Raw genomic sequence first — 25,587 nt, 5'->3', positions numbered from 1 at the left:
GGTGAAATTGGCAGGGAATCAAGGCTACAATACAATTAAGGATACAATAGATAACACAAGGAGCTTTGTGCCGCAGCCCCTAAGATAAGTAAAGCAATGAAACCTGTAATTGTCAATTAGCATACATCACACTGGGCATCCATTCCTATCATTCATATCATTTCTAATAGAAATACACAGTAACGTTCAGTCTATGTGTTTAACATTACTCAAGTAGGTAAATCTCTAACACTGGAACAAAGATTCTTCATTTTACATTGGGTTCATTTGTTCTAGACCAATAAAAGCTTGACCGTTGATTGGCTGGTGCGGTTGGCTTCCCGCAGCGTTGTCTTCCCCCATGTGCCACTTGTGAAATATATTAAATTGGCACAGTTATAAAGGATATTGTTCCCTGTGTTGTAAATTGTAGATATGTTACAAGGCACCAAGGAGCACAGCAGACCTATAAATTGTGAGGCTGTAGGCATATACTGTAATTACTTCTTTCTTTTCAAGTATCTTTTTTATTAAGTTTTGTCATGTAAAGATACACACAAGTTACTTAGTTGACAAAAACATTACAAAAATTACTTCTAATACTGTTAAAACTTCACTGTATGTTCATAGGTAGCAGATATGCATGCTGCAGATTTGTAGAAATCTACGGCGGGTCTATTCTTACTGAGGATTTTCACCATGGATTTCACCCCTTTCGATGAAGAGGAGTGAAATTCACAGTAAATCCAGAGCGCAAAGGAAAAAAAAAAGTTTGCTCTGGTGTGCCACGAAATCTGCGGCCCATGTGGACATACAGTACTTAAGCAATTAAGCTTAGAGCCTAGCTGTTGCTAAATTTCTTTAAGAATGAACTGGATAGATGTTTGCTGTTCATTAGGATAGGCCTAAACTGCTGTACAAAAACTCTTTGAGAAGAGTCAATCAATAAAGCTGACGAGTGACATGTTATCTTATGACCTACAATTTTCATGCTTGTATCATGTACCATACAAGAAAAAAACATACTTCAGCAGCTACAGAACCTCTTTTAGGCCCCATACACAAAATATGGATGCAGTCCATGTGCCATCTGCGTTTTTATTTTTCAGACGCATTAACTTCAGTGGGTCTGTGGTCTGGATGATGATCCATGTGCTTTCTTCCTCCATATGTCCCCTCTGTAAAATGATAGAACATGTCCTATACTTGGCTGCAAAATGCAGACCACAGACTATTGAATCCAATCCACAAAAAATGTGAATGCTACACGGACAGTATCCATCTAAATTCTCAAAATCTTTTGTATGCATATAAGGTATTGTCAATGGGTTTATTTATAGTGAGAGTGAAATTCATTTAATCTGATTACCCACCAGCTATTGTGAATATGACTCATTCATTCAGTCCAATATAAAATTGGATGCTGCCATAAAAGAGGAGATATCTACTGTCAGAATGTGAAGAATTATTCTGATGGAGGAAAATGGGTGTCCTACCATAAAAGGAGGTGTCTTGTCAGAGAGGGAGGTGTGCCGCCAGAGAGGAAGGTGTGCTGTAAGAGAAAGAGGTAGGCTGCCATAGAGGAAGGTGATTTGCAAGTAAAGGGAGGTGTGCTGCCAGATAGGTAGGTGTTTTGCCAGTAATGTGAGGTGTTCTGCCAGTAATGGGAGGTGTGCTTCCAGAGAGGGAGGTGTTCTGCCAGTAATGGGAGGTGTGCTTCCAGAGAGGGAGGTGTTCTGCCAGTAAAGGGAGGTGTGCTGCCAGAGAGGGAGGTGTTCTTCCAGTAATGGGAAGTATGCTGCCAGAGAGGAAGGCGTTCTGCCAGTAAAGGGGAGGGTGCTGCCAGAGAGGGAGATGTGCTGTAAGAGAAAGAGGTGTGCTGCCAGAGAGGGAGGTGTTCTGCCAGTAATGGGAGGTGTGCTGCATGAGAGTCAGGTATGCTTCCAGAGAAGGAGGTATGATGCCAGGGTTGGAGTTATGCGGTCAGAGAGGATGGTGTTCTGCCTGTCATGGTCCCTCCTGTGATATAGGTTAGAAGATCTGACAGACTGGCTGCACGTTAGGTTATCTGACAGCCTATCTGTTTTCACTTGTTGCAGTGTCGTTGTTTGGAATGACCACACCTCTTGTCTCAGGTGTAGCTTGTGGTCATCACTGATCCTCTATTTAGTCTGGACTCACACTTCATACCATGCGGTTGATATTATCTGCCTGGAGTTGGAAAAGCTGGTGTGTTGTCCTCATCTGAGTTGATGCTCATCCATTTTCTATTGAAGATAAGTGTACTTCCCTTTGTATTTTGTTTTCCCTTTTTGCTCGTTGTTTCCTAGGCCTCAGGAAGAAGCTGGTTCATTCATCTGGGAAGGAACCAGTGGTCTCAGACCCTGTCACTACACCTAGGCATTTTCAGGGTTTCTAGGGCCTAGGTTTACGGTGTATGAATATTCCCACCTTCAGGGTCTATTCATACTGACAAGAGTCAGGGCTAGTGGTGAGCTTCTTCCTTTCCCTAGCCGGGAGGCCTAGTTTCGGGTCATTTTCCTTCTGTGGTCATTCTGGTGTTCCTCCCCTCCCCCTATATTGTGACACTATCAACAGCCCAAAAAAACGCCATTTTGTTTGTGCCAGTGAAGCGATGGATACTATTTCTGCACTGGTCGAACAACTGCAGGGGCTGTCTTTGGAGGTAGCTGACCTCCGCACGATCGTCTCACAGATCTAGAGGCTGCGGCTGATTCCGGCAGCAGGAACCAGGCCTGTCCTGAACCTAAGGTCTCTCTCCCGGATCGATTTTTGGGGGAAGTGACGATTTTATTCGGTTCAGGCAGTTGTGCAGATTGTATTTTAGACTACGTCCTAACTCTTCTAGGAACGAGAGTCAAAGAGTGGGTATAATTATTTCGATACTTAAAGGTGACGCTCAGTCTTGGGCTTTTTTGCTGCTGACCATCAGTTTAATTTTTCAGAGCTCTAGGTCTACGATGACCCAGATCGGATCTCCTTGGCCGAGACCAAGTTGCGTGGCTTACGGCAGGCAGATTGTTCTGCGGAGACCTTTAGTATTGCTCTGAATTTAGGAAATGGGCTATGGATACGGAGTGGATGATCCATCTTTCCGTAGTCAAGGGTTATCCAAGAGCCTGAAGGACGCATTGGCATTTCATGAATATCCTGAGTCATTGGAAGTGTCCATGTCCCTTGCTTTACATATTGATAGACGTATGAGGGTGAGATCTAAGGTTCCTCAATCTTAGGACGTACTATCATATAAGGTGGCGGCCTCTTCCAACACTTTGGGTAGAGATACACTTGGACCTGGTGATAAAAACTTTAGGCTTAAGAAGGGACTCTGCTTTTTCTGTGGAAAAAGGGGACATTTTGTTCACGTATGTTCTTACGTTCAGCATCAAGCGTCAAGGTGAAAACAAAAGAAAAATGTTTAGTCCTCATCTCCCTCTTGGTGGTGTGGGTGGGGAATCTGAGAATTTATTTTTGTTATTTACCGGTAGTACCCGATTTCTCCTGTCTGCCAAGGTGGTGCTAGATTCCAAAACTGTGGGAATTGAAGTGTTTATTGACAGTGGGGCAGGGGTTAACCTAGTTGATGGTCAGTCAGTCCGTATGCATGGGTTGACAACAAGTGCATTAGACAAAAATATTTCGGTCTTTGCAATTGATTCCGCTCTACTCACACAAAAATGTTTGTCACAAATGATCCAGGACATCCGTTTAAAAGTGGGTGATTTTCATCAAGAATGAATTTCATGTTTTGTGCTGGAGGGTCTGCCTGCTCCCTTGGTGCTAGGTTTACCATGGTTAAGCAAACATAATCCTACCATCGATTGGCAAGCGAGACAGATTCTTGACTGGAGTAATTATTGCATAGACAACTGTCTTAGCACATCGCTTTCTGTTGTAACCACTAAAGTTATACCTTCGTTTATTTCAGATTTTTTCTGATGTATTCTATGAAAGGGGAAACCAGGAGTTACCTCCACATCAGGAGTATGATTGCCTCATCAACCTTGTTCCCAGAGCTATTTTGCCCAAGTCTCGGTTGTATAATCTTTCTGAACCCGAAAGAGCAGCCATGGGAGAATATATCACTGAGAGTTTGGCTAAAGGTCATATTAGACCATCCAAATCCCCAGTGGTTGCAGGGTTCTTCTTTGTTACAAAATAGGACGAAACTCTTAGGCCATGTGATCTTAATCGCATTACTGTCCGTGATCCTTATCCCCTTCCTTTGATCCCAGATTTGTTCAATCAGATTGTCGGTGCCAAAGTGTTCTCTAAATTGGATTTGAGGGGGCCATATAATCTGGTAAGGATCAAGGAGGAGGACGAATGGAAGATGGCCTTTAATACCTGAAGGTCATTTTGAGACCATGGCCATGCCTTTTGAGTTAACCAACGCTCCTGCGGTTTTTCAATATTTCATCAATGACATCTTTCATCATCTGGTGGGCAGGTTTGTTGTGGTGTATCTGGATGACATTGTAATTTATTCTCCTGACATGGAGATGCTTCTGGATTACATGAGACAGGTGTTACAGATCCTAAGGGCTCTTTCACACTTGCGTATTTCTTTTCCGGCATAGAATTCCGTCGTCGGGGCTCTTTGCCGGAAAAATCCTGATCAGGATTATCCCAATGCATTCTGAATGGAGAGAAATCCGTTCAGGATGCATCAGGATGTCTTCAGTTCAGGACCGGAACGTTTTTTGGCCGGAGAAAATACTGCAGCATGCTGCGCTTTTTGCTCCGGCCAAAAATCCTGAACACTTACCGCAAGGCCGGATCCAGAATTAATGCCCATTGAAAGGCATTAATCCGGATCCGGCCTTAAGCTAAACGACGTTTTGGCGCATTACCGGATCCGACGTTTAGCTTTTTCTGAATGGTTACCATGGCTGCCAGGACGCTAAAGTCCTGTTTGCCATGGTAAAGTGTAGTGAGGAGCGGGGGAGCAGTATACTTACCGTCCGTGCGGCTCCCGGGGTGCTTCAGAGTGACGTCAGGGCGCCCCACGAGCATGGATGACGTGATCGCATGGATCACGTCATCCATGCGCATGGGCCGCTCTGACGTCATTCTTGAGCGCCCCAGGAGCCGCATAGCTTGTGGTCATCACTGCTCCTCTATTAAGTCTGGACTCACACTTCATACCATGCAGTTAATATTATCTGCCTGGAGTGGGAAAAGCTGGTGTGTTGTCCTCATCTGAGTTGATGCTCATCCATTTTCTATTGAAGATAAGTGTACTTGCCTTTGTTTTTTATTTTCCCCTTTTGCCTGTTTCCTAGGCCTCAGGGAGACGCTGGTTCGTTCATCTGGGAAGGAACCAGTGGTCTCAGATCCTGTCACTACACTTAGGCATTTTCAGGGTTTCTAGGGCCTAGGTTCACGGTGTATGAATAGTCCCACCTTCAGGGTCTATTCATTCTGACAGAAGTCAGGGCTAGGTTTAGGGTTTCCTAGGTGGTGAACTTCTTCCTAGCCGGGAGGCCTAGTTTTCCTTCTGTGGTCATTCTGATGTTCCTCCCCTCCACCTATATTGTGAAACTGCCAGAGAAGGAGGTGCAATGCTAAAGATGGAGGAGTGCTGCCAGAGAAGGGGGTGAGCTGCTAGAGATGGAGGTGTGTTGCTAGAGATGGAGGTGTGAGATAATAGAAGGTGGTGTGCTGCCAGAAAGAGAGGTGTTCTGCCAATAAAATGAGGTGTGCTGCCAGACAGTCAGGTATGCTGCCAGAGAAGGAGGTGTGCTAGCAGAACAAAATGTGTGCTGCCAGAGAAGGAAGTGTCTTTTGAAGGAAGGGAGTTGTTCTGCAATAGAGTCTGGTATGTAGTCAGAGGGGAAGGTTTGCTTTCAGAGAAGGAGGTGTGCTGCCAGAGGGGAAGGTGTGCTGCCAAAGAGGGAGCTATACTGCCATAGAGAAGGAAGCATGCTGCCACAGAATGAGGTGCCGGCGAGAGAGGGAGGTACGCTGCCAGAAAAGGAGGTGTTATTCCAGAGAGGAAGGTGCACTTCCAGAAAGGGGTGTGTGATTCCAGAGAGGGAGGTGTGTTTCCAGAAAAGGTGGCATGTTGTCAGAAAGATGTGTTGCCATGTGGAGGTTTAATAATGTCCTGCACTGTACTTTAAGGGAACCAGAGATGTCCTGGGAAGAAATTATATTTCTACTAGAGGTAGTAATGTGCTGCTATAAAGGGGTATTAGTGCTGTCAGTCAGAAAATGGAAATGGAAATTTCTGTTTACTAGACTCTGACTGTACTGTACTGTATCCCTTAGTATGGTTTGCATGGTAAAGATACTCTGCAAATGGCCTTAAAGAGGACCTTTCACCATGTCTGTTTTAATAGCTACATGCACTGCCCATGTAAAAACAATTCTGAGGCTCTATGTTGTGCCATTCCTTTTTTATTCCTGCTAGAGGTTATGGATTAATTGCTAGCAGACTTCAGTAAGGGTTCAAAGGGGAGGTAACAAGTTGGGGGGGTGTACCTGCACAGACTCACTGTATTCAATCAGTGCTGCCATTTTCACACTGTGCAGGCACACCCAACTTGTTACCTCCCCTCTGTACTCTTACTGCAGACTGCTAGTAATTAATTCATAGCTTCTAGTACAAATAATAAAGGAAAGGAACAAAATGGAACCATAGAATAGATGCTCCAGAATTGTTATTACATGGGGAATGCATGAAGCTATTAAAACAGGTATGTCAGGAGCGGTGAAAGGTCCTCTTTAAAGTCATATTGCACCTGTACTAATAAATTAGAATGCAGTATGTGTATCACTTGCATTATTTTATCTTATCCTCTACCTAGTTTTATGGGTTTTGATTCTTGGCACATTGATCGTGATCTAACGCCAAAACACATAGATCATCATCAACCAAAGAATTCTACAACTATTCCCAGAGGGGTAAGCAAAAAAAATCAAAGGTTAAAGCCTGCAGCAAAAATATTGAGTTAAGTAGCAGGTACTGTATAATGCATTAAATACCCTTCAGAATGATGACTTAATGTAAAATCCCATTGATCTGTTGACACTCCTTCTCTGCATATTAGTTATTACACTGACAAGGACACCTAACCTTTCATCATTTGGTGGATGAATTAATATTTTTAATTTCTCTATTGATTGCAGGAAAGAAGACATGTAAAAATGACCGGCACTATCATTACTAGTATTAGATTGTGTAACTAATGTTACATACAGAATAACATCATCTCTGATACAATGAGCACTTCCACCCTAAGAACACAGTATTACCAGCAATGTGTACTGGCTTAAGCAGATGATACATGTACAGTCGTGGCCAAAAGTTTTGAGAATGACACAAATATTAGTTTTCACAAAGTTTGCTGCTAAACTGCTTTCAGATCTTTGTTTCAGTTGTTTCTGTGATGTAGTGAAATATAATTACACGCACTTCCTACGTTTCAAAGGCTTTTATCGACATTACATGACATTTATGCAAAGAGTCGGTATTTGCAGTGTTGGCCCTTCTTTTTCAGGAGCTCTGCAATTCGACTGGGCATGCTCTCAATCAACTTCTGGGCCAATTCCTGACTGATAGCAACCCATTCTTTCATAATCACTTCTTGGAGTTTGTCCGAATTAGTGGGTTTTTGTTTGTCCACCCGCCTCATGAGGATTGACCACAAGTTCTCAATGGGATTAAGATCTGGGGAGTTTCCAGGCCATGGACCCAAAATGTCAACGTTTTGGTCCCCGAGCCACTTAGTTATCACTTTTGCCTTATGGCACGGTGCTCCATCGTGCTGGAAAATGCATTGTTCTTCACCAAACTGTTGTTGGATTGTTGGAAGAAGTTGCTGTTGGAGGGTGTTTTGGTACCATTCTTTATTCATGGCTGTGTTTTTGGACAAAATTGTGAGTGAGCCCACTCCCTGGGATGAGAAGCAACCTCACACATGAATGGTCTCAGGATGCTTTACTGTTGGCATGACACAGGACTGATAGTAGCGCTCACCTTTTCTTCTCGGGACAAGCCTTTTTCCTAATGCCCCAAACAATCGGAAAGAGGCTTTATCGGAGAATATGACTTTGCCCCAGTCCTCAGCAGTCCATTCACCATATTTTCTGCAGAAGATCAATCTGTCCCTGATGTTTTTTTGGGAGAGAAGTGGCTTCTTTGCTGCCCTTTTTGACACCAGGCCATCTTCCAAAAGTCTTCGCCTCACTGTGCGTGCAGATGCACTCACACCTGCCTGCTGCCATTCCTGAGCAAGCTCTGCACTGGGGGCACTCCGATCCCGCAGCTGAATCCTCTTTAGGAGACGATCCTTGCTGGACTTTCTTGGACGCCCTGAAGCCTTCTTAACAAGAATTGAAGCTCTTTCCTTGAAGTTCTTGATGATCCTATAAATTGTTGATTGAGGTGCAATCTTAGTAGCCACAATATCCTTGCCTGTGAAGCCATTTTTATGCAACGCAATTATGGCTGCACGCGTTTCTTTGCAGGTCACCATGGTTAACAATGGAAGAACAATGATTTCAAGCATCACTCTCCTTTTAACAGGTCAAGTCTGCCATTTTAACCCAATCAACCTGACATAATGATCTCCAGCCTTGTGCTCGTCAACATTCTCACCTGAGTTAACAAGATGATTACTGAAATGATCTCAGCAGGTCCTTTAATGACAGCAATGAAATGCAGTGGAAAGGTTTTTTGGGGATTAAGTTAATTTTCATGGTAAAGAAGGACTATGCAATTCATCTGATCACTCTTCATAACATTCTGGAGTATATGCAAATTGCTATTATAAAAACTTAAGCAGCAACTTTTCCAATTTCCAATATTTATGTAATTTTCAAAACTTTTGGCCACGACTGTAATATAAAAAAATATAAAAAAATAAGCTGTATCAACAAATCAGCAGATACTTGATCATATACCGAAAAACCATTGACCAGTATACCTAATCAATTTCCTAGTAAATAATCATTCATGGCTTTTAAGGTTTGGTCAATAACACCTTTTATCGTCATGTTATTTTCAGTTCCTATATTCTGTGCCGACTTATTTTTTAACATATAGCAGGTGGCTGCTGCCACTAGAGGGTGCAGGGGAGCTTACTGCATACTGTTACGGGATTCAATGTAAGCAGTGCACTCCTTATCTCCCCATGGTGGTGACTGCAGGCATCCAGAAGGTTATATCATAACTATGCCCATGCAGGTGACTTTACTATCAAGATACCGGTACATTATAAAATAAATTATCAGAGAATTTTGAACCTATTTAGACAAAAAAAATACAAAAACAATGGCATTGAATGGCGGAAATTCACAGCTATACAACTCAATATACTTCACTTTATTGGACCCAATCATTTCGACAGGGTGTATTGTACACGGTAGTAGTTCAATTTCTTAGTATGTGTGTATATTCTTCTGGATTGTCCACAGCATTCAATTATTTTGCTTCCTGTCATCACAGGACGCGCAACAGTAATCGGTCTTAGATATTATCTGTCACTTGTAAATAATCACAGGTACGTCAATAGGACATGACCAATCATGAATATGGCAGATTGCTCACATTGTACATTGAGAAGGGCTTCACATATTGGATCCATCTAAATTCTGACCAAGCAGAAGGTCAGCTCAGACACTATGCTTGTAGCTTGAAATAATACATATACTGTTTCTGGTGAAACTACTGTTACTTTTCATTGGGGAGTCCTTTAGACTCTCTAAAGACCAAGTTTGTCACTGATGCTAATTGCCAAGCAAAGCTTGATAACGTTTAAGCCATTGCATATCACAATACAACGGAGCCACGTGGTGACACTACTATTTGTCCAGACTCCTGTAAAACACTCAAATTAACATAATAGTTTTTTTTTTGTGTATTTATATAAACTTTTTTATACATTAAGATGTAGAAGAGAAGCAGGAGGACCTGTGGTCTATCTACTGCTGAATTTCTTTAAAATGAATAATTCTTCCAATAACATACGGGTTAGGCTTGTGCACACATGCAGGTACTCTTATGGGAATGGTGAGCAGCTGCGAGAACACTCGATTGCAGTTTACCTTGGAAGCAAACAATAAAATTGGCCAACAAAAAGCAAGCCTGCTAGGATTCTCTCCCACTACTGGTACAACAGGCCAGGCGTGTTACATATCCAACTGTAGAAAACGTAGTGGTGCCCTACACAATCTCTACAAAATACAGACTATTACTTTCACTCACCTGGCCTGCCAATGAAAATGCATTACAAGCTCTGTGGCAGCATAGTAATATAATATATCATTATAATAATATATCTAAATTTCCATGTGTTACTTACCCGGCATCACTGCTATTCCCACACAGTAAAGCGTCTTTTGTTCCATTCTTTATGTAGATATTTTCTTTAAAATATAAAAATATGAATTTGTGATATAATAAAAAATACAGGATACATACTATAATAAAAAATAATTAATATATCATACACTAAACAATACAATAGATATCATACACATTATTCATTCAACACATTTTTACAGAGTGAAAGAACATTCCCTAAAGAGGTTTTCTAGGATTACTATGGTTTTAACAGACATATTCATATAATCACTTACGTCCTGCACATCTTCCCCATGCTTTATTTCACTTTGGACTCTCCTGACCCGTTTTCACCAGGGATTTACCCTCTGGTTTGTTTCCATCCTGTATGTAGCACTTCCTGTTGCTACATCCAACCAAACCCATGATGCACTTCTCTTTTCTATGCCCCCAACAATGCCCAGCTAGTTTATAGCTTCTCCTACCCAGCTAGTGACATAGACACTCATATAACATCCCAGGATATAAGAAAGAGCTGCATGGACAAGGTCATGTGATCACAGGCCGGAACGGAGATAGGAGCAATAAAGGTAATAAAAAAAAACATATTACAAAATTGCAGCTACCTTCATAAATACATATTTTAAAGAATGTCAATAAAAACCCTTTAAAGTTGCTTCATCACAGAAAGCCCCTTTTATATGGTAGTCACCAGGGGTAGACTGGAAACAAAACTAAAAGTGGCCCCAGATACCACCGTGCAGCACAAAATACTACCTCAGCAGAACCAGATACCACCGTGCAGCACAAAATACTACCTCAGCAGAACCAGATACCACAGTGCAGCACAAAATACTGTCTAAATTAATTCACGCTGAGAGCATCAGATCTTTATGTACCTGGTTTTTGGGCAAGAGGAGGGCTTAGGTGGCCCTCTGGGAATCAGCCCACCAGGAAATTTCCCTGTAGGGTCTATGGCCAGTCCGCCCCTGGTAGTCACTGCGATGAAACAGCTGATCATGCAAGGGGTAGCCGGAGACAGGCAGACATTTCTGCAGTACTAATATGTGCCTGAGTAACAGCTGTTTCTCTTTAGGGGCTCCCGATCTGAGAGAACGAAAGGGAGTACTGAGTAGGAGAATCCCAATGGCATTCCCCATTAGGAGTCAGCCCCTTTAAAATCACTACTATATCATCTGTGCAAAGCCAAGAAAATATATAAAAGTACTACTGTAAACTACAGTATATATACAGCGCCAGAATCCACTAGTGACATGGCGACCCTCCTGGGGTGCACATACCACAGACTGAGAACCTAGGTGCAAAGCCTTAGGCCTATATTAGACAAAGTAAATATTGCACCGGATGTCGTTAATAGGAATGAAATTGAACGAGCCTCGCTACTACCAGCAAGCAATCGCTAATTTCTCACCAATTGTGCTCTTTCATCCTGCTAAAAAATGATCGTTCCTCAGTCACAGCTCCATTTGTGTAATATGGAGTCTTCTACTCGCTTACAGGTCCCACAGAGGCGTTCTACCATTCCATCTGAAGCCCACCTTCATGAGCAAGCATTTAGCTTTGTAGCGAACGATTCAGTGAAAGTACCAACGGACATCACTCTATGTAATAAGCACATCTTTGGTCACTAACGAGTCGCAAAATCTTCGATCTATAATCGTTATCTGCAAGACATCTGCTGGTCTAATACAAGCTTTAGGCCTCTTTCACACGGGCGAGTTTTCCACGCGGGGGGAATGCGTGAAAAACACATTACATCAGGAAGCAAGTGCGGATACAGTGAGTTTTTCAATGATGGTTGCTAAGAGATGTTGTTTGTAAACCTTCCGTTTTTTTTATCACACGCGTGAAAAACACATTAAAACGCATTGCACCAGCGTGGAAAAAAATGAACAACTGAACCCAATTGCAGACAAAACTGACTGAACTTGCTTGCAAAATGTTGTGAGTTTCACTGAACGCACCCTGAACACATCCTGAGCCAATCCATCACACTCGTGGGAAAGAGGCCTTAGGGCTGTATTACACTGGTCGATTTTTTGGGCGATAATCGCTAACAAGCATCCATATAAACACTTATTAGCAATCTTCTTGCAGTGTAATACTGCTGTCGATTGCCCGATGAACAAGCAAACGTGCTTAAAAATTACGATCTGCCGCCGGAAATGCACTAGACAGTATAGGGACGAGTGATAGCATAGAGATCACTCGTCCCCATGCTCCCCCATGTAATAGCAGTGATCTCCTCTACTAGCTAACAAGCGATTGCCGGAAGGGAACGCTTCCCTCCTGACAATCGCTTGTTCAATCGGCCTGTGTAATACAGACTTTAGGCTGAATACAAGCTGCATTCTGCTGATTAGTCCTGCTCTATTAGCTCTCATGCTCATAAAAGGAGCATTTTTGAGAAGAAGGACATAAGGGACCTGCTAAACATTCATTCATTCATTCATTGGACCTAGTAAATTTGAGCAAAATGGTTGCATCTGCACAACAAATATAGATGGTAAATTGAGCAACCCTGTGTGAAACCGGTAGTCTGCGCGGTGAGGAAACGCACACATACACTCGCACCTTCCAGAAAAGCTCATTTTCTCAGCTCAGCTGGAAATGATATGTAACCTGAGATGCTAATGACCAAGCCGTGTTTGACTTGTGATAATATGGAAGTGATGCTCTCAGGAGACTATAATACTTTAATCCCTCCATACAGCAGATCTTCCAGGCCGTCCATTCTAGGACCTGCCTGGTTACCATCCATAGGTCATCTCCAGTCACTCAGACTTCAGCCCTGATGTGCCTTTCCCAAGCGTGACTGTCATATTTGCTTAGCAATGTCAATACGCGTGCGTGATAGGTGATACTCTACAGGAGCATATTAGAGATACAAATGAGCACTTACTCAAAAAGAACTCAGCCATTCAAATCATTATTAACCTCGGCAGAGCACACCGACTCAGATTAAAAATGCACTTAACTATCCGGGGGCGTCTCTACATGAAAGACTTGACGTTACACAGGGTCATGTTATGTACCATGAGAAGCTGGGATGTTAGGAGGAGCTGAGGGGGGTATAACGGACAAGTTTACAGGGTGTTCCGCTAATAATAATTCATGATGGAGTCATTCAGACATCTAGGAATATAATTTCTGACCTCATTATTTGGTAAGCTGATGCCGAAATATGTTAAGGCACCGGTTTGGCATCCAGCAGGTGACACACTCAGATCTCCATGTAAACATTCACGGCGTATGCTAGCGGCTTGAATCATCACTTTAAGACCAGCACCGGTAAAAAATTAGAAAAAGAAACACAGTCTAAGGCCTCATGCACACAAACGTATTTTATTTCTCTCAGTTTTTTTTGCGGCCCGGATGCGGAACCATTCATTTCAATGGGTCAGCAAAAAAAAAAGAGATGTTACTCCGTGTGCATTCCGTTTCTGTATGTCTGCATGTCCGTTCCGCAAAAAAATACAACATAATGGACAATGATAGGACTGTTCTATTAGGGCCAGCCAAGCTGTTCCGTTCCGCAAAATACAGAATGCACATGGATGTTATCCGTATATTTTTCGGATCCGTGTTTTGCAGACCACAAAATACATACGGTCGTGTGCATGGTGCATATGGCCATATCAACCATTTTGTATTTGCTTTAAAAACAATCTGTTAGCAGATTTGTACCTATGACACTGGCTGACCTGCTACATGTGCGCTTGGCAGCTGAAGACATCTGTGTTGGTCCCATGTTCATATGCGCCCGCACTGCTGAGAAAAATGATGTTTTAATATATGCAAATGAGCCTCTAGGAGCAATGGGGGCGTTGCCGTTACACTTAGAGGCTCAGCTCTCTCTGCAACTACAGTGTCCTCTCCACAGCACTAGGCTTGATAATGTTTTGGCTGCCTGGTCCTGTCCATCAAAGTGCAGAGAGCACAGCAGTTGCAGGGAGAGCAGAAGAGCAGAGCCTCTAGGTGTAATGACAACCCCCCTGTTGCTCTTAGAGGCTCATTTGCATTTATTAATACATCATTTTTCTCAGCAGTGCGGGCGCATATGGACATGGGACCAACACAGATGCCTTCAGCTGCCAAGTGCACATGTAACAGGTCAGCCAGTGTCATAGGTACAAATCTGCTGACAGATGCACTTTAACAGGTCGGTCATGGAAGTGCATAGAACCTCAACTGTAGCTTTTTATGCCTCTCATTTCATGTCTGACATGCTCCCCAGATACCATATATAATGGGCACTGGGGACTCACCAGTGATTGCCCAAGAAATTAAATTACTTTCCGTAATAAACTTTTTGGGAAGCTATTTAGTGGGAGCAATTTCACCCACGATGTCAAAGTTATCTGTAATAAATATAATGGTCAGAAGATCAAGATGATCCTCTCTATATTCTACATTTGTCTTTTTAGAAACTGAGAAAACCCTATCCAGCTGTGAATCTAGAAGGAAAGATTTCTATTCAAACTAGTGTAAAAGAAAGGAGAGAAAGGAGACAGGAGGCCGCGCCTCGTGAGTGTGGCTATATTTTCGGTCTTTTGGCACTGTATACAAGAAGCGCTTACCGTATGTTGTTGTGTGGAGCCACAACAACTGTAGAAAGCTTGTGCTGGTATTCTCCCGTCCAGCATGCGGAATCCTGTACTGCTGCCAAAGGTTCCTTTTTCTCTGCCCGGTTGTGGCAAGAGAAATAAGTATTAAGATAAAAAGTAGTGTTTTTTTTAACCCTTTCTGCGGCGCTGAAAACAGGAGACGAGTTCTCATAGATTATTTTAAAAAAAGTAGAGTAGCTATTTATTCTTTTGTCAACGCGTTTCAAGGGCGTACGGCCCTCTTCTTCAGGACAATAAAAGCATATCTATGCTTTTATTGTCCTGAAGAAGAGGGCCGTACGTCCTTGAAACGCGTTGACAAAAGAATAAATAGCTACTCTACTTTTTTAAAAATAATCTATGAGAACTCGTCTCCTGTTTTCAGCGCCGCAGAAAGGGTTCAAAAAACCATTACTTTTTATATTCAAACTAGTGGGCAGTGGGACCTTGTGGGACCCTTTTCATGGGTTTGCCAGTAGTGTGACATCACAAATACTGTAACTACCCAAGGCATGAAGAATAACTTACAGTGGCAATGTTACCTATACAAAAGTCAACGATCAGCTCACCTGTCACACACAGTCCTTGCTCTGTGCACAGACACTAGGGGAGACAGTCCAACAATAGTAATAAAGAACAAAATCCAGCAGGTCTTCAGTAAAAAAAAAAAAAATCTTCAAATTTGTTAAATCCATTCATAAAATCCACAGTACAACACAGGAGCTCCAACACATTTCAGACTACAGATCCTTACTCATCACTTGAGTACCTATGCATTTTGAGATACAAATCGTCTTACTCATGAGCAACGTACTGAGGTTATGATATGGATGATCTGTAGTCTGAAATGCGGTTGTATTTCTGTGCTGGATTTAATAAATTTGAAGATTTTTTTACTGAAGACCTGAAACTGGTGCTAGATTAAGTCTACCACCTATCTCATTGATGGACATCAGTCAGGTCACTAGTGCTACACATGCGTCTTCTGGGGTAGGGGTGGGGGTACCCCATGGAAGACTTCTGCAGGTTTTATGTTTTTTATGTTCTGTATGCTGCCTATAACACACTTGAAATTTGAATATTCACAACCAGCAGATGATTCAAGAAGTTAATGGATTCTGGTGCATATTCAGCTCTAGGAATTTTTTCCTTTCTTTCTGGAGATCTCTCCAGAATGAAATGGGTTACCAAATGTTTTGGTGCTCTAGGGTGTTACTATGTTGACAGGGTGACCAGCTATTAGTGTATTACACAGCCCAGAACTTTATCATCACAGCATAGGAATTTTCTGACAAAGGCAGGTCAGCAGTCAGCCCAGGGAAGATAATGGGAGCGAAGACTATTTCAGCCGTGCTTCTCTCTCTATATAAGCACAGATCAAAGTGTACAGAATCTGTTTTTCTTCTAACCTACTAATCAACTATAGTGCTCCAGTATCTGAAGCAAGCGTCACACGTGGGTGAAGTCCATGAAAAGATGTCAAATGTCAAGTAGAGTACGCACTCTCTACATAATGTACCAAAGCAGGATGTGCTGGAATCACTGCCATCCCAGAGATCAAAAGATGGAAGGGATCACATATTTAATTAATGTTTTCATTGGACTCAAACTAATACATTGAAATATTCTGGACCTATAAATGATCATACATCCACAAGTCTAAATGTTCAATGCTTTGCTCATTCATACTCAAAGTGTTTACATCTCCATAGAGAATTAACAGGAACAAGGCATGTGTGTCAGTAGGCCACCCATTGTCTGAGAGAGTGGACTGGTGGTCGGCATCTCATACAAGAAGGATATGACTATAGCTAACTATACATATTAGCATAATGTCAGCCAACCCTGCCAATTTTGGCATGAATGATTGACCATCTCTGATGGCAAATGTTGGGGAAGAGAAGGATCGGAAAGATGGATTCACCACTAGTCCACCAGAACTATGCTCAGAAGCACCAGTAGGGTTCTATAAATTGGATTTGTTCCACTAAACATAGAACTGAAAGGGGCACATCTATCATACATCATTATAATGCACTGAGCGTGAAGATGAAATCCTTTAAAGAGCATCTGTCAGCAAGAGCAACCCTATGGAACCAGCCATACTGCTTGGTAGGGTTGATCTTGCTGATATAAATAACACCTGTTTCGTGAAAATCGGTTGTGGTATTTCAGAAAAAAAAGCTTGCATTCTTTATGCAAATTAGGGCTTTAGTGCCACGGTTGTACGCAGGTCATGGGTGGTATAGCAGATCACAAATCATAGCCGTGTGGAACTGTTTCTGAAAAAAAACATTTTTTTATGTGCACAGCCTCATTAATCTTGTGTTTCCTCAAATGCAAATAACTGGTTGTTAGGAGCATGACTTATGTCTACAGAATGTGACAACATTATTGTGGTGTCAGAGTAGATTTCAATTGAGGATATTTGGAACAGTATATATAATTATATGATAAGTAGTCATTTAGAATATCAAGCTAAATGCATGGAGAAATGTGCCTGGCAATACACGTCTTCCTCCTGGAGATTACACTGCTGTATGTATGCATCTGACATGTGTAAAATAGAGACTATACAGTGGTGGAGGTATATGCTATAAAAGCAGGCATGGTTATCATAGTGATGTCTACCTGTCTAATCAAAATAGGATAATATTGAGAAAGTACTGAAGATGATGGATTAAATAAAACTCAGAATTTTGACTCGCCTTAAAGAGGGTTCTCTGGGAATTAATAAAATAAAATGACTGAAAATGCTTAAATATTAGTTTATTATAAATATTTTACCAAATAACTTTCATTGGTTAGAATGGCTTGTTTTATCTAGGGAGCAATCATTAGGGGAAATAAAATGGCTGTTGTCCTATTAGTGCACACAAAACCTGTCCTAATCACACAGGACAAGTCACATCTGAACTCTAAGCCAAAGAGCTGCCTCATCCTCCTCTCTGCTCTAATTAGAAGAGATCATGATCCTGAATACAGCTGATAAGATCTTCAGATGAATCTCTGTAGAATGGAGTTCATGAGGAGACATGAAGTACAGAGAGGATGGAGGAGATGTGGCTAATGAGCAGCAGCACTTGTATGTAGTCTCCATTACCACAGCCCCACATTACCACAGTCTTGTCAGTCTTCTCTGTACTTCATGTCTCCTCATGAACTCCAGATCTTATCAGATGTATTCAGGATCATGATCCCTGACAAGTAGAGCAGAGAGGAGGATGAGGCAGATCTTTAGCTCAGTGTTGTGAAGTAACTTGTCCTGCTGTGTGATTAGGACAGGTTTTTTGTGTGCTAATAGGATGGCGGCCATTTTATTTCACCTGAGGAGTTCTCAAGTCATTGTATTTATAATAAAGTAATGTTTAAGTATTTTCAGTAATTTTATTTTATTAATTCTCAGAGAACCCCTTTAACTTCAAAAATTGGATAGACTAGCCTTACCAATTTCACATTATTGCTATACAAGTGAAAGGCAACAGACCTATTAGTCCAAATTTAAATATTAGGTGACAAAGTGACCCTGTCAAAGCTGAACAGGCCTCGTCTTCCAAGAAATGAATTGAGTGAGGCGAGTGGTCTTCAGAGACCATTCCATGAACTGTTCTACCTTATCCTTGATGGCAGATGGTAACATGCTCAACTCCAGCAGACACAGCCGGTGCTGACAATTTATAGTGTCGTGTAAGGAACGATTAAGGATAAGCCTTATCTTTATTTTGCAATTCCCACTGAAGCTGTGCTTTAAGACCAGTTACAAAGTAGGTGTTTATGCGGCAAGCGCTGGCCTTTGTGCATTGCTGGGATTTATACAGGTCTTTTTTTTTCTTCAAAGCTTTTGTATATTGATTTTTACATAGTTATACATTTTATGCACAAAGGAACTGATAAGCAAATGGTCTAATGGCTACATAAACACTGCCATGAGCAAGTAACAGAATACTGTCGATGGGTAAAGGGAAGGATCTCTCAAAGGAAACCCTGGTGAGAAATATATGATCAGGTGGTCAGGGTTAGCTACACAGAAAACCTGAAAGCCTAAAGCTGTCCATTAGAGATGAGCAATTTTTTTGAAATATGTTTCGGAGCCGATCCTAACAAATCAGTCAGCAGAATCGATTCGGGTCAGAATAAATTCGACCCAAATCAAACGGGTCACAAAGGCCCCATAAAGTCATGTACGACACTCCAAGGTCTCTGAGGACTATATCCAAGGCCTATAACACCAAGACAGCATTATTAAAGAGGTTTTACTATCTCATACAATGGGGGCATATCGCTAGGATATTTGTCTGATAGACGGAGAATAAGAACGGAGGCCCGAAAGTAGTGGAGGGTACACTGCGCATGCGCACGCGCAGCCACCCTCCATTCATTTCTATGGGGCCACCGAAAATAGCTAAGTGCTGGCTCGGCTATTTACGTCAGCCCCATAGAAATAAATGGGACTGGTGGCCAAGTAAGCACGATGTGCTCCTATTCACTACTACGGGATCCTCCGGACACCACCTTCCCCGCTCTGTTCTCAGTGTAGGTGTGGGTCCCAGAGGTGGGACCAGCACCTATCATGACAAATACCCCTTTAATGACAAAGTGACAGTGACCTATATGACTATGGATCAACGGATGGGAACTGTTGGTAACAGCCTGTTAAATCACTCACTCCGCTGGCTGATTTTATATGTATATTAAACATGGTCCATAAATTATACTTTTTTTGGCTATCTTATGACCTGCAAAATGGTGGATGCCATTATGAGAGATTTGTTTGAATTCAATCGCAAAAGATTCAGATTCAGCTAAAATCTGAATTTTTGGGAGATCCTATCCCATTTTACAGCAGTTTAGCCGACAGCTATCTCTCCTGACTTCTTCATACACATGCATGCAGATTCCAACCACTGGGGTGGTCAGACAGCCTCTTTATGAGTAGCTGTCTGCAGGATCAACTCTATTACACCAGGTATACTACGTTGTAACTACAGTAGGGTTAATCCTGATGATTAAATTGACATATGTCTTGTGAAAGTTGGTTGTGTTTTTCCAAAAAAAAGATTCTTGTTCTTTATGTAAATGAAAGCCTCATTGCATCAAGAGGCAAGGCCTGGCCCCTCGGTGCACCTCAGTGCCTCAGATTTCGAGTGCTAGCCTGGGCTCTAGGTGCACTGAAGCCCTCATTCGTATAAACAATAAAAGTCTATTTTCTTGGGAATGCTACAACCGATTTTTCACAAGAATAAACCAAACCAACTTTAAAAGGTAGAATTCCTGTTTTAATAGGGTTGATCCTGCTGAAATGCTCTCTTCAAAGCATTAAATGGTAGGCAATGTCTGTTAAGAAATAACAATGCTGGTATATCCTTTTCTTATAACGTATTTCCTCTGTTCTTCCTCCTGGGAATGTATGACTAAACTGGTAACTGTCTTTCCATAGGGTATATCTTTATACGGCCTGACAGGGACTGCACGGATTGGACAGTGACAGACAGTATATGGTGTGGCAATTGAGGTGTGCAGTAAAGTCACGGGGAAGCAGGATAAAAGGGGTGTTGTGTGCACTGGGAGCGTGTCACCAAGGGGCCTGGCCTTGGTGGAGTAAAAGCCCTAGTTCAGGTGTCCACTAAAGTAGTTTGGGGACACCATATAGATAGTGTAGCTGGTTCAGCTATTTCAGGGCGGGCATTTACTGGGAACAGGCAATGTGTTGGGTGGGTGCCTGTTCCCCATGCTCTAGTCCGGGACTTAGGGCATGCTCATGTCCAGGGATCCTATTTAATCCTGCTACTGGATCTTGGGTGTGTCTCACTCTGGAGTGTTTGGTGAAGCAGAGTCCTGGTGAGGCTCTGTGTGAGTGGTCTCACCCGGGTGGGCTGAGGGGCCACGATGCTAAGCGATAGCCTGAACTTTGGGGGACGCGGTGACGCCTGTGAAACAAGGATCACAAGGCCAGACTCGGGAGGACTACTGGGCCACAATCCCCCAAAAGGTATTGAAGTGTCACAGCCTGGAGGTTGCTGGACTCTATGGCTGAGGAAAGCCGCATTTGTGTTCCATGTGTGATCAGGGCTCTCTAGGTGAGTCAGGGATACGCTTATGTGTTTAGTTAGAGCCTAGCCGGACAATGGTCTGTTATTTTGTGTGGATGTCACACGTGATAAGTTGAAGCTGCGACTTCATAACCTGTTTTGCTGAAACGTCCGGAATAAAACACGAGTTTGGACATTGTACCCTTGTCTGGTGAAGTAATCTGTGATGGCGACCCCCTAAAAGTAAACGATTCCTTACAATGGATACACATTTTGGAAAGAGCGTATTCATACATTTCTGGTAGCCTAATGGAAAGTTCTAAGAAAGTTGCCTCAGACGACAAGTACTTACTAAAGATGACATGTTAAGATGGTGGACAGTTCCTCTTTAAAGGATTACAAAACCTAATTGTATAGTGACGGCTATGTTCATGTTTGGATCAGTTGCACAAAGTTCTATAGAAAAAGCTTGAATCTGAAATTGTGTTTCTGATCAAGGCTACAAGTGAATCTCGCAGTCATATTAACACTTCTAAAATGAATAACAAACTGGTGTTCTGCTAAAACTTGAGACCCTTGGAGTAAGGAGCAATGTGGTTTCCCTAATGAATTCCACAGCAGAGTCTCCAATTCGGTCTGTTGAAGTTGCAGACAATCTGTCACGCCAGACAGATCAGGCAGACCGCTCAGCTGCTAACACAAAACAGAGCGCTCTCTTTGGAGACCTACGTGCTGTCACTCCTATCAAAGGGAGTGAAGAAGACAAACCGCCACAACGCGTAAAAGGGGTTTTAGAAATATTTTATATCAGCCAAACAAAGGCTGGAAATGCTTTTCGAAGAAAGCCTACTGTTTGTCTTACAAAGACATGACGTTTCCTGCTGACTACTTTACATATCTCTGAAGAGAACACCCGCAAAACTCCGCATAAGATAACAGGCTCGTTGGAGAAAGTTGACAATAATAGTAGCCGGGCCGAAGGTTGCAAACTCCTTCATCCCCACGTACAAAAAGACTACACAATGTAATCATAAGTTAAAGAGGTTTTCCCACAAAAAATATTCTACATTTTTTCAAACCAGCACCTGGATATGCTCTTTTTCTTATTTTTCTGTCCACCTCAGTAAGGGTCCATTCACACATCCGCATGTGTTTTGCGGATCCAAGGATCCGTAAAACACGGACACCGGGAATGTGCATTCCGCATTTTGCAGACCGCACATCGCAGGCACTTAATAGAAAATGCCTAATCTTGTCCGCAATGTTCTATTTTTTCGGGATCGGAATTGCAGACCCGGAAGTGCGGGTCCGCATTTCCGGATCTGGGCAGCACATCGTGCGGCCCCATAGAAATGATTGGGTCCGCAATTCCGTTCCGCAAAATGCGGAACAGAATTGCGGACATGTGAATGGACCCTAAGTTGGATGCCCATGCTCAGTTCCATCCTTCACCTGACACCAGCCAGATCTGTTAGAAGCTGTGAGAGTTACAGGAGCTGCATTTGGAGCAATGAATGGGGAGATCTCTGGATCCATGTGAGGTCCAGGGCTGGTTTTAGCTTTGTTACAGATTTACTGTATGACGTACAATTTTCATGTTTTACATTAATCATGGGATAAGTGATGGCTTATTGTTTGGACATGTCAATGCTTTCTGCACAGTGTTCCTCAAGAATACTCTCACGAAATGTTAAAGGCACTGTGCCCCTTCATTCTGAGGAACAATGATGTTTCAACCGTCATGTCCTCAATGACCAAGAAGTTATAGCATATACAAAAAAATGTAATAACTTATACTGGTGGAAAAACACCATTGGACCACGTAAGCTATGGTAAGGCCCTGTTCCAGAGACAGCAAAACTATCTCAAAGGGGTACATCGCCTTTTCCTGTGACCAAAATCAAAGATTTAACATGGATTGTTCTCAGCTCATTATGTCTTCAGCTCTACCAGTTCTTCAAAACAGCCCCAGCAGTGCTTCCAGTTACAGGACCTCTTCTAACTGGGGGTCCTTTAGCAAATGTTTTTGCAGTTGATCAAGGGCACATATCCAGAAGGAAGCCATTTTGACTTTCTTCTTTTGTCATTATTGCCAACATATGGTCTTTCTGTGCTGTGTTATTGCTCAGCTATATCAGCATATACCTCAGGCTTATCTATACGCCCTATACGCCCCTCACAGAGGCATCCAGTATAAAAATATACCACATGGCATACTTAAAAAAAAAATCTACAATGGGAGCCTTTAACCGATGGCTGGCAATGTATGCTTTTACTGTGGCATCAGTGCTTCCTGACATATACCTACATGGATATGACAAAATGTGGTGTGAAAAGCCCCTGATTAAGTACATTAGAAATACATGAGGTGAACGGGAAGATGCCATGACGTATGATGTTATTAAATACTGGTATACGTAATTATGTAATGAAGATTATAACTTTTTTCTATTGTAAATAAAATGCACTATATATTTATATATATATGTTTTTTTTCTTGATCTATGGCTGCTCGAATGCCTGAACCATTTTAGTCGTAAGTCTATTAAACAATTTCTCCCTAAAATTCCCAATACATGGCCGACTGTCACGGAAGGTGTACAGGAAACAAGAAAATGCAAAATGAATATATGACTCACTGGATCCAAAACTAAGGAACAAAAAGGGAGACCCCTGCATCAGACCTGGCTCTCTCCCTTACTGCTCAGCCTATGCGATAATCCCAATGGTGGATGATCGCATATCCTCATACCTCGACTATATAACACCTGAACACCCTACAATAGTGAAGGGACACGACCACCGGCTCCCTACACAAGACACGGAGGGAGTCAGGGTCACCGGGCATCCAGCAAACAGAAAATCACAAATGAATGTACAACACTTAACTTGTAGAAGACTGGGAAATAGGATCAGCATGCACACACTCCAGGAAGCTGTATAAACCGCACACTAATGCATTATGGGGAGGAATTTAAAGGGATGCAATTAGTCCAACTACATGACAGCTGAGAGAGGCTAACGAGATGAGGAACTGAAAAACCAAAACAAAGAAAACTCAAGGAGGAGGTTCTGAAAGGCTTCTGTCAGAGCTTCTCAGCTGTCTGGTTGTGACACCGACACTATGAGTTGGAGAATGTGTGCACGTTCACCTAACCTATTCCCAACAGAGAGCCACAGGTTGGATCAAGGATGGATCAAAATTCTGGGCACAAATGTTTGGTGGAGAGCCATCTCTCAAGTAACAGTGTCATATGATGTTAAGCTAACAAAAAAAAAAGTTTTATCTGGATCTTTTTTCAGCCACTACCAGTGTACTCTAATCCCAAATCCTCCTTCCAGTGCTGTGTAATGATGTCCCATCTAAAGAAGTTGACCATTTCCCCACTGAGGTGACATTCAGAGCAATACACATGTATAATCCGCCACCAGATTTCTTTGAGTAAGCAATGCAGGCAGATGAGGAATGAGTGCTCCGAACAAGGAGGAGAGAGCTTCAACCCTTAATAATACATAAAAAGTACTTTTTCATTTAATTGCAACTGAACTGCAAAACCAGACCCGGCCTAGGGAAAGAGGTGGCAATGTCCTAGAAAACTGATCATAGCAGCCCGCTCTACCTGTTCACAAATATCACACTTACATGCTTCCCGCCTCACTGTTCTTTGCTCCCTGGGTCCATTCAGCACTCTTTTGTTACCTGTCTTGTAGATTTCCAGACAGACAGGGTCATGTACACCACTGCAGTCAATGACTAGCCTCAATGGTAACGGGTCCCAAGGCAGTATGTGGGGACACAAATGGCACATCACCTCTGAAGCCAATCACTGGCTGTAGTGGCGCATGTGACCCTGTCCGTCTGGAAGTTTACAGTACAGCAGTGGCCTTAGCACTGGCCACAGACCTTACAGGGAAATTTCCTGGTGGGCCGATGCCCAGGGGGCCACCCAAGCCCTCCTCTCTTTCGCTGGGTACATAATGAGCTCTCAGCGGTAATTAAAGGATAAATGTATTTTTTTATTTTTATTTGCTAGTTTATTAGAGCTAGGCATGTATACCTGAGTTAGTCTGTCAATGATTGTCAAAAGATCTGTAATTACCTTATAATAAGAGCTTTTATTAATGTCTCCTGTCCCTTTCCACTGCTCCCTTAAAAGACCGTTGCTATGGCTCATCTGCCTCCGGCTAGGAAGACAGAGGGGCGGTCCTTCATACTGCATGCCTGCATTAGGCTTCAGAGTGAGGAGGCGTGTCTCTCAGTAATCTAATCTGATTGGCTGGCAGGAAGCTGCTGGCTCCAGCAAGTGTCTATGTGACCTGAGGGAATGCAGTTTTGGCCTCAGAGAACTGAGGAGCCATCTTGAAAAGATCCTCATAATGTAGAATTCAGAACAGCCGTAACTAAGGGGAAAACTCAAGGAAAACGGTGGTAAGTGAAGAAACTAAAGATTGCTTTATGCATAGTGCTGCTGCAGCAGTAACATATGCTATAATTTTTTGTTTTTTTATGAAAATATGACAGTTATCCTTTAAAGCTGTGAGAATCGGGTACTCATATATCTGGCCAGTGACATGCCCTCCTGAATTCAACTGCTGTGACCCACACCTTAACCCCTAGCCCCCTGCTACATATCTTAAT

At 42.4% G+C, this 25,587-nt stretch overlaps 1 protein-coding gene across 1 annotated transcript in view; it reads right to left on the bottom strand.

Annotated features, from left to right (window-relative positions):
- LOC122939477 (sodium channel protein type 5 subunit alpha-like) overlaps positions 1-25,587 on the bottom strand; it is a 208,215-nt gene that overhangs the window by 5,263 nt on the left and 177,365 nt on the right. Inside the window, exon 8 of the mRNA XM_044295548.1 lies at positions 10,311-10,374. Coding sequence (XP_044151483.1) covers positions 10,311-10,374 — 64 coding nt within the window. The remainder of the gene's footprint in view (positions 1-10,310; positions 10,375-25,587) is intronic.

The sequence above is a fragment of the Bufo gargarizans genome, chromosome 5, assembly GCF_014858855.1.
Source record: "Bufo gargarizans isolate SCDJY-AF-19 chromosome 5, ASM1485885v1, whole genome shotgun sequence".
In the NCBI taxonomy this organism is placed as follows: domain Eukaryota; kingdom Metazoa; phylum Chordata; class Amphibia; order Anura; family Bufonidae; genus Bufo; species Bufo gargarizans.
The sequence above is the reverse complement of the archived record's forward strand: the minus strand, read 5'-3'. Positions and strand labels throughout refer to the sequence as shown.